The 9953-nt window shown below is 47.9% G+C and overlaps 1 protein-coding gene across 5 annotated transcripts in view; it reads left to right on the forward strand.

The window, feature by feature from the left end:
* Nucleotides 1-9414, forward strand: part of LOC308679312 (transmembrane 9 superfamily member 4-like) — a 48930-nt gene extending 39516 nt beyond the window's left edge. For 2 of the 5 annotated variants that reach the window (XM_081346921.1, XM_081346922.1), the window contains exons 16-18: nucleotides 958-1077; nucleotides 2248-2337; nucleotides 4344-5586. In XM_081346921.1, coding sequence (XP_081203047.1) covers nucleotides 958-1077; nucleotides 2248-2337; nucleotides 4344-4493 — 360 coding nt within the window. In that variant the 3' untranslated portion in view covers nucleotides 4494-5586. Of the gene's footprint in view, nucleotides 1-957; nucleotides 1078-2247; nucleotides 2338-4343; nucleotides 5587-7477; nucleotides 8105-8596 lie in introns of those variants that run through there. The other 3 variants (XR_014028754.1, XR_014028755.1, XR_014028756.1) reach the window with 3 other exon arrangements.
* The last annotated feature ends 539 nt before the right edge of the window (nucleotides 9415-9953 follow it).

The following is a 9953-nucleotide window of genomic DNA, read 5'->3' on the forward strand; positions in this document are numbered from 1 at the left end:
TCCTTTGCCTTCTTTCAGAGCGTCGTTGAGACCACGTGGAGGTTTGTATGTGTCCTCAGGGTCACCGGAGTGGTGCAAATGGGTGGGGAGCCTTCCTGGAAGGTCTGCGTTGTAGACTGGAGATAGATGATGTTGTGTCCCTCCCCCTCTGTTGAGGGAGGGCCGTTCAGTTTTGACCCAGATGGCCTCTTGAGAACGTTCCAAGAAGGCTCCCCACCCATTTGCACCACTCGGGTGACCCTGAGGACACAGGTAAACCTCCAAGTGGCCTCAACGACTCTCTAAAACGGGTGTCAAACTCAATTTCATTGAGGGCCACATCAGCATTGCGGTTGCCCTCGGGGCCGGGTGGGTATGGCCAGGGTGGGCGTGGCCTACTGGGTGGGTGTGGCTAGAGTGCATATGGCCTACTGGGTGGGCATGGCCAGCTCTACATCGTTTGCATCAAGGGTGCCTATGGGGGTCTGGGCAGGAGTGGGACAGATCTGGGGGTCTCTGGCAAGAGGAGGGTCTCTGGGCCAGGGCCCAGGCAGCGGCAGCCATTCCCTCACTGTTTCCAGGATGGCTTTGCGGGCCACATGAAACCACTTTGCGGGCCGGATCCGGCCCCCGGGCCTTGTGTTTGACATGTCTGCTCTAAAAGAAGGCAAATGACCAGCTGTCTGCAAGGAGTATAAATCCTCCCCTTCCCCATCATCCAGTCAGAACCTGAAGAAGCTTCTCGGATGAGGAGTGAAACGTCTTCAAAGAAAAACAGTCCAGTTGCCTCGTGGAAAAGCAGCTTTGGGACAACTTGAGGACACAGAAAAACTTCCAGGTGGCCTCAACGACACTCTAAAAGGATGCAAAGGACCAGTATAAATGTTTCCACTCAAGGGGGTGATAGTTCCTCAGGTCGCCCGGCTTTAAAGGTCATAACCAAGATCCTGAGTATCTGCGGGTCTTTCTTCGATCCAGGCCATCTGGGAGAATCAGTTCTACTACCTCTTTGGCTTCTTATTCCTGGTGTTCATCATCCTGGTGGTCTCCTGTTCCCAGATCAGCATCGTCATGGTGTACTTCCAGCTCTGCGCTGAGGTAAAGTGGGGGGGGGGGGACAAGGGGCGGGTCACAGGGTTGGGGAACCCGGGTGTGCCACGGACCCAGAGTCTCAGGCCTCCGAGGTGCAGCAAAGGGTCTGTGTCCTGCAGAGTTAGGGGTGCGGATTGGGACCCAGAGAAGGAAGTCGGAGAGAAAGTATTCACCATCGCAGTGGGAGACCCAGTAGAAGAGGATACTGGTAGGGTTGAAATGTGGGGTCCTGAGTGCTCTCTGAGCTGGGTGGTTTTCTTGCAGACGTTTCGTGACCCAAGTAGGGAACATCATCAGTGCTAGAAGGGAGGAGGAGGAGGAGGAGGAGGAAGATAACTGTGGGGTCCTTGGTGCTCTCTGAGGGTGGGGATGTTGGATAGCGATGTAGTTAGAATGCCACATTGCAGGTTAACTCTGCCGACTGCCAGCAGTTCGATTCTCACTGGCTCAAAGTCGACTCTGCCTTCCTCCATCCTTCCCAGTTCGGTAAAATGAGGACCCAGATTGTTGGGGGCAGCGTGGCAACAATGCTGTCATTATAAACCACGCTGTAAAGCGCCACGGGGTGATGTATAAGACTAAGTGCTATTGGCGCCTCATTTATAGCAAGAGCAGTTAGAGTTATATACCGTTTCGCAGGGCTTTCCAGTGGTTTACAGAGTCAGCCTGTTGCCCCTCCCCCCCAACAATCTGGGTCCTCAGTTTACCAACCTCGGAAGGATAGAAGGCTGAATCAACCTTGAGCCGGTCAGGATTGAACTCCAGGCTGTGGGCAGAGTCAACCTGCAGTCCTGCCTTCTAACCACGGCGCCACCAGGGCTCTTACGACCTTTCTTTGCCACCGTTCTTAAGTGAGTCGCTGCAGTCGTTAAGGGAATTGTGAGGTCGTTAAGTGAATCTGGCTTTGCCTGTTGATTTTGGTAGTTGGAAGCCGTCCAGGAAGGTCACGGACGGTGGTGACGTGAGCCAGGGACACTGCAACCCTCATAGGTACATGCCGTTTGCCAAGCGCCCGGATTTCGATCAAGTGACCCCTGATGGGGGTGCTGCGAGGGTCACTAACTGCGAGGACCGGTTGCCAGTCACTTTTTTTCACTGCCTTTGTAACTTTGAACGGTCGCTAAATGAACGGTTGCAACTAGAGGTAATCCAAGGCGGGTCTGCTTATTTTGGCAGGATTATCGGTGGTGGTGGAGGACCTTCTTGGTCTCTGGAGGATCCGCCTTCTACGTGCTGATCTACGCGGTCTTCTACTTCGTGAATAAGGTGCTCATTTTTATTTTAGGGTTTTATTTTTATTTTTATTTTATTTTAGTATTTTTATTTTATTTTTATTTTATTTTAGTATTTTTATTTTATCTTTATTTTATTTTAACTATTTTATTTTAGTATTTTTATTTATTTTATTTTATTTTAGTATTTTTATTGTTTTTTTGTTTTAGTATTTTTATTATTTTCATTTTTATTTATTATTTTAGTATTTTATTTTATCTTATTTTTATTTTAGTATTTTAATTTCATGTATTTTATTTTATTATTTTATTTTATTATTTTTATTTTAGTATTTTATTTTATTGTTATTTTAATTTATTTGATTATTTTATTTTTATTTTATTTTAGTATTTTTATTTTATTTTATTTTTATTTTAACTATTTTATTTTAGTATTTTATTTTATTTTTTTATTTTATTTTAGTATTTTTATTGTTTTTGTTTTATTTTAGTATTTTTATTATTTTCATTATTTTATTTTAGTATTTTATCTTATTATTTTTATTTTAGTATTTTAATTTTATGTATTTTACTTTATTATTTTATTTTATTATTTTTATTTTAGTATTTTATTGTTATTTTAATTTATTTTATTATTTTATTTTATTTGATTATTGTATTATTTTTTATTGTTTTATTCTTTACCCAATTCAGAATGGCCCCTCTCTCTCTCCCAGACTGCTCACAGTTTGCACGGCTGTCTGCTCTCCCTTTATAGAGAGTCCTCGACTTACGACCGTGACTGAGCCCAGCATTGTTAAGCGGGTTGTTAAGCGGGTCACCACACCATTGCGCTTGAGATTACCACCGTTCTTGCAGCAGTTGTAAACTGAAGGCAACGGTCGTAAAGCAAACTCACAGTCGTTAAATGAACCTATTGTCCATCGTGGGCATTTTTGGCCGGAACTGCAACTAAACACCAGTTTCTGGCAAAACAACAACAACAAAAAAAACCATTGTAAATTGTGGTCATGTAACACAGGATGCTGCAAACAGTTGTAAAGTGCAACTCGTTGCCGAGCACCTGAAATGCAGTCACGTGGGGTGGACGTCGGCACTTTGCATCTGGGTCATAACTTCCTTTGGGGGCGGGGGGGGGTGTCCGTTGTAACTTTGAAGTTTGGGACTGGTCATAAGTTGAGAACTCTCCGTCCAAGCTGAGGAGAGAGTTACGTGGCATCAGTAATTATCAGTGGGAGGCCACATTCTTCTGAGCACCTCAGAAGAAGCGTTGAAGGGACCCTGGAGGTCTTCTAGTCCAGACTTCCCCAAACTTTCAGGGCTGGCGGTCCGGAGCGGGGAGAGGGGGGAAAGAAGGGATGGTGTTACGGGAGGTGAACGCAGGCGCACGTGCGTGTGTATGCGCGAACACGCATTGTTCGTGCAAGAGGGACCCTGAGCACTCACCTGTGTGGGGACGTGAGTGCTCGCACGTCGGGACGTGAACGGCCACAATGCTCGTGGCGATGCGCAAGTGGGGACACAAATGCCCACGATGCTCGTGGCGATGCACGAGTGGGGACGCAATGCCCACCCACGCGCCCACACCAGCTGGCCATTCACACAGCCCGGGGGCTAATAGGCCACAGCCCGGGGGCCGCGGCCCACAGATTGGGGACCCCTGTTCTAGTCCAACCCCCTGCTCAGGCAGGAAACCCTATACCATTTCGGAAAATGGCTGTCCAGTCTCTTCTTGAAAACCTCCAGTGATGGAGCACCCACAGCTTCTGGTGGCAGGTTGTTCCACGGATTGTTCTCACTGTCAAGAAATTCCACCTTATTTCTTGCTTCTCTCCTTGATGAGTTTCCATCCGTTGCTTCTTGTCCTGCCTTCAGGCGCTTTGGAGAACAGGTTGACCCTCCCTCCCCCCTCTTCTTTGGGGCAGCCCCTCAAATATTGAACGACTGCTATCATGTCCCCCCTGGTCCTTCCTTGCCTCCCTGAAGCCCCCCCCTCCCCTTCATTTTCCCTCCCCTAACTCCATTTTTCTTCTCTTCCAGCTGGACATTGTGGAATTCATCCCCTCCCTGTTGTATTTCGGCTACACGGCCCTCATGGTGCTGTCCTTCTGGCTCCTGACCGGGACCATCGGCTTCTATGCAGCCTACATGTTTGTCCGCAAAATTTACGCCGCGGTGAAAATAGACTGAAGGTGCCGGCACACCCAGGTGGCACTGAGCCAGCACCAGCCTTTGGTTTCCTCTTAGGAAGGAAAGCGGGGAACTTTTTTTTCCTGTTTCTCCCGAGGAAAGAAAAAGAAAAAAAAAACTTAGGGAGCAGGACGCAGGAAATAACAACAACAATAATAATAATAATAATAAAAAGTTCAACTCTTGGAATGTAATTTTTGGCACAAAAATATCGGTGGAATCTCCTGGAGGGAAGGGTGTATAGATTCTTTACCTTTTTAATTCTACGCTATTCTGAATCTAAGGGATTTTTTTAAAAAACAACAACAACACAAAACACACAAAACAAAAACGCCAGTCCATCCCTTTCGATGAATATTCCTCTGTCTACTTTCCGACCGGTCACCCACGATGGCAGCGATCAGGAGGAGCGATTCTCCCGTCGCCTTTTGCTGGGGAGAAGACGGTGGGTGCCGCCGTGCCTGGAGGATGCCTAAAACTTGGTTTGCTGACCTTTCTCGGATTAACCTGGTTTTCAGCAACTTCTTCTTCTCCGAGGCTGCAGACGTACTCTTTCTGAGCGAGAGAAAAGTGCAATTTTTCCGAAGGGGCTTTCAAACCGTCTAATCTTCTCACCGGCCTGCCTCCTCGCCCGCTCTCTCTCTCTCTTTTGCGCCGAAAAGCTGGATGGAGAAGGCGACGGCACCTCAAGTTTTAACAGGAAGAACGGGACTGTGGCTCTGGACAGGTCAGCAAATTGGAGGACGACGACGCTCGGGGGGAAAAAAAAATTTGGACCTTTCCCCCCTCCCAAAAAAACCTTCTGGATTATGAGGTGAGAGACCCTGAGCCAAAAAAAAAACCCACCCCAAAAACAAAAACAGATGAGCAATTTTTGCCATGTTCGTGTGCCAAGGAATCCGTGGCTCGGAAAGAACTCTAGCCATGCGGGAGCAAAGGAAGGACTTTGGGCCAACTCTGCATTTTGGAAAGGAATCGAGGGCACCGGTTCTCCAGGTATTTCTGAAACCATGCTCCCTTCCCCTGCACGCACGCACACACACACACACACCCCTTGCCCGCCAGCCCCGTCGAGAGCTACGTCCTTCCCCCCCCCCCCCGTTCAGCTCGGTCCTTCGAAATCAAAGAGATTCAGTCCTGTCTCTCTTATCCGTCGCTGTGCAAACGCCAGATTTGTGAACGCGAGCCGGGGAGATTAATTCACGGGCTCACCAATCTTAATCCTGATGCTGACTGGTGTGTGTGTGTGGGGGGGGAATCAATTTGGAAAACTCTTGACATTCTGCTTATGCTGGAGGGTTTGCAAAAAAAATCACCCCAAATCGAGTTGCTGGAGGGGCGGGAAAAAAAACCCCACTAAAGACGCTACTTGGATTTTTCTTTTCTTTTTTTTCTGTATGAACGGAAAATGGGTTTGGTTGAGTTTTTTTTAAGACCGCCGAAGAAGAAAAAAAGTTGCAAATTCCCCACCCGTCCCCAAAAATGCCCTCTAGAGCAGTTCACAGTGTTTTAATCTGAGGATTTTTTTTTTAAAAATACAACTTCCATTATTTTGGACCTAAGGTCTCCTAAGGGTGAAACCTACGTGCGTCGTGTGGAAGGGAAGCTTTCCATTTTCTGTGAACGTATCTTAAAAAAGAGGTCAAAATGCATCTCTCGCCAATCACGACCTCTGTTTTTAACAGCCCCTTCCTTTCCTCTGCCCCCACCCCCACCCCTCCCCAGCTTTTGCCCTGCCTGGATGGGGGAAGGGTCTCTGCCCAAGGCCCGAAGACTGGCTATCCGCTCCTGGCTGTCTCCTCGCGTACCGCACCGAGGTCCCATCAGCCAGGACCGCGGTTGGGCCGAGGGACTCCTGGGGGGGGCCGAGGGACTCCTGGGGGGGGGTGAACTTTGGTTTTGATTCGAGTGGGTCATTTTCCCCTGCCCCGCTGGATCTGCTCCAGCCCCGCTGTATTTTTTTCTGTACTGTTTGAGCCCAAATGTAAATAAATGCTCTGTTCTCCCACGCGCCTTTGGTAGGTATTTTTGGAGCCCAGACTGCCACGATCCGATTTTCAAGGCAACGGTTCATTTGATCGTTGGGAAATTGGGTCTGTAAAGTCAAGTTTGTAAAAATGGGTGGCTTTGCTGAATTGGGTAACCTTAAATGTTTGGTAATTAATTGATAAATGGCATTTGCACCTCCAAGGGGAGTAAGGCAGAGAAGACGCTTTCTTAGGTGGCACCGGGTGGTTTAAGCCAGGGGTCCCCAACACACACACACCGGTCCGTGGACCGGTACCGGGCCTTTTGCTCCTTTTGCAAATGCTGAATTGAGGAGTGAATTGAGACCGCAAAGGCGTTGGGATCCCTCTAACCGCCTTCCTGCGTTCAGTGATTCTCAACCTGGGCAGCTTTGAGCTGGGTGGACTTCAACTCCCAGAATTCCCCAGCCAGCACAGCTCAAAAGTTGCTCAAACACTATCCTGGGGTAAACAATAGAGAGGCTGCCTGGAGTACAAGGGATTAATTTTGCTGGTTTAAATGGCTGGACAGCCATTTGTCTGAAACAGTCTAGGCCAGGGGTCTTCAAACTTGGCCCTTTGATGACTTGTGGACTTCAGCTCCCAGAATTCCTCAGCCAGGAATTCTGGGAGTTGAAGTCCACAAGTCATGAAAGGGCCGTTTGAAGACCCCTGGTATAGGCCTTAGGGGGTTGGACTAGATGACTTCCAAGATCCCTTCCACTACTACTACTAGTAGTAGTACTACTTCTTTTCTTCCTTCTCCTTCCTTTTTCTTCTTTTATTATTATTAATTATTATTATTATTATTATTCCTAGAATTTCTCCAGCAGGTTTTTATCTAGATGGGAACGATGCTCCTGTTGTGTTTCCAAATGTCTTTGACTTATGATTCATATTTGAACCCAGAATTTCCATTGCGAAGCAAGACCGTTGTTAAGTGAGTTCTGCTCCATTTTATGACCTTTCTTGCCGCAGAATCACGGCAGTGGTTAAGCGAGCAACATGGTCGTTAAGTGAATCTACCTCCCCCATTGACAGAAGGTCACAGAAGGGGATCACGGGAGCCAACCGGGACTCGGCAACCGTCAGAAATAGGAGTCATTTGCCAAGCCTCCGAATTTTGATCACACACCCGTGGGGAGGCCACCACAGTCGTTACGTGTGAAGAACAGTCCTGTCTTATTTTTTTCAGCGCCGTCGTGACTTCAAGCGGGCACTCAAGGAACAGTCGTAAGTCGAGAACGACCTGCGTTTGACAGGCACAAAGCAAGACAGGCTAGATCAGAACGCCAGAAGAACCAAGACAGACAGAGATCCGATCTCTTTGGTTCTCATAAATGTGCCCATTAACTCGTGCCAAAAAAAACACCCTTAAAGGTAGTCCTCAAGTTACAACGGTTCACTTAGTGACCCTTCAAAGTTACAGCGGCACTGAAAGAAGTGACTTGTGACCATTTTTCACACGTAGCGACCATCGCAGCATGGTCACGTGATCAAAATTCAGACGCTTGGCAACTGACTCGTATTTACGATGGTTGTCGTGTCCCGGGGTCACGTGATCAACTTTGGGGACCTTCTGACGAGCACAGTCCATGGGGTGGAAGCCAGATTCACTTAACAACCGCGTTACCAATTTAACAACTGCAGGGAATTCAACTTAACAACTGCGGCACGAAAAGTGGTAAAAAGGGGCAAAGCTCGCTCAACAGATTGTAACAACATAGGTTTGGGGGTCCATTGTGGTCGTTGAGGATTACCCGTACAATTTTATTGGGGGGAAAAAGACGACTTATGACCGGTTTGTCAGGCTGAAAACCGTTGCAACATCCCCAAGGTCACATGATTAAAATCCAGGCAACTGGCATGGACCTACGACAGTTGCAGCATCCTGGGGTCATATGATCACTCTCTGCAACCTTCTCAGCTGGGGTTAATAATAATAATGATAAAGTTGGAAGGGACCTTGGAGGTCATCTAGTCCAACCATGTTCTGACCCAGCCTACGTGAGTCCTGGTTACGCTCAGAAGGAGAATCCCCTCTTCCAAGAAACAGGCAGAACCGCAAGAAAAACCAACCCCTTTTGTTCTCCACAGAGCTGAGTCAACGTCCAAGGCGAGCAAACACAGTCCACAGAAACTCCATCCTCAACACAAACGGCAGCCTTTGGCAACCAGCACTTCCCACACCTTCCCTTTTATAATGCAGCCCAGGCGTGGCTTCCTAACGCCTTCTCCTTTGCCTTTGAAGCCGCCCCACTGCATCCCTCTGTCCTACTCGCTTCTCTTGCCGGCGCTTTCGTGCATCCTGAATATTTCCCAGCTGTGCTTCATCGCTGTCCAACTCAGGCTCCCAGCACAGCCGTGTCACAGCATAAGCGCGAGTAGAGGGGCCGGGCTCCTCGTCCGACTGTGAGTCTCGGAGCTCCTCAGAGCCTTCCTCTGGCTCTGATGTCACTCCAGGCCCCCCCTCCTCCTCCTCCTCTGATTCCTCAGACTTGGCTGCTGGATCCATTGGCTGGCGAGGAATCACAACAGCTGGACTGGCTGAATGATGGCATGGTTCACTTAACAACTGCAGGGATTCACTTAACAACTGTGGCAAGAAAAAGTCGTAAAACGAGGTGAAACTCACTTAACGAATGTCTCCCTTAGCAATGTAAATTGGTGGGGTCAGTTGCGGCCGTAAGTTGAGGACTACCTGTATTGGGGTTCTCTCCCACAAGGATAAATAAATAAATAAATCCCTTAAGATTGGAAATTGAGGGCTGCAAAGCCTGTGATCACTCCCTCGCCCTCACAGGACAGCTGCAACCTTTCGCCCAGTGTGATTGTGGTTGCCAACCGTCAGCACAACTTTTAAGAGAAACGCGCAGACCTCATGCAGCTGAAGCAGCGACGCCGTTCCTGGCTGGTTGTTTCCCCATTTGTAGGCCAGCCTGGCTTCGACACCACACCCCGTTCCTTTATTTTGGCCTTTGAGGAGTTGTGGACAGCAGTTAGCTGTTACTAGTCTCGTGTTTCCTTAGAGAAGTGGCCTTTTTTTTTTTAGCATCTTCTGGATTCGGACATCCAAAGTTAAAACTTAACGTTCAAAAAGTTGAAATTGAAAAAGTTAAACTCAATTAGAATTAATCCCAGTCAGAATTTAAACAGAAGAGGACAACACGGGAGGTTTTTAAAGAGATTGAAATGTCTGAAATGGTATTAGGGATTCCTGCCTGAGCAGGGGGTTGGACTAGAAGACCTCCAGGGTCCCTTCCGACTCTGTCACTCTGAAACCTGGCTTATAGCATCTCCTGCCTGAGTGGGGAGGCTGGACTAGAAGACCTCCAGGGTCCTCCGACTACTATTTTTATTGTTTTATTGAAAAATAGCACTTTATTAGTGCACCACTGGTTTTGATTGGTTTTGCACTAGAACAAGTCAATGAGGCCGTTTTGCAGAGAATTTT

Source organism: Vipera berus, assembly GCF_964194415.1.
Source record: "Vipera berus genome assembly, contig: HAP1_SCAFFOLD_152, whole genome shotgun sequence".
Classification (NCBI taxonomy): domain Eukaryota; kingdom Metazoa; phylum Chordata; class Lepidosauria; order Squamata; family Viperidae; genus Vipera; species Vipera berus.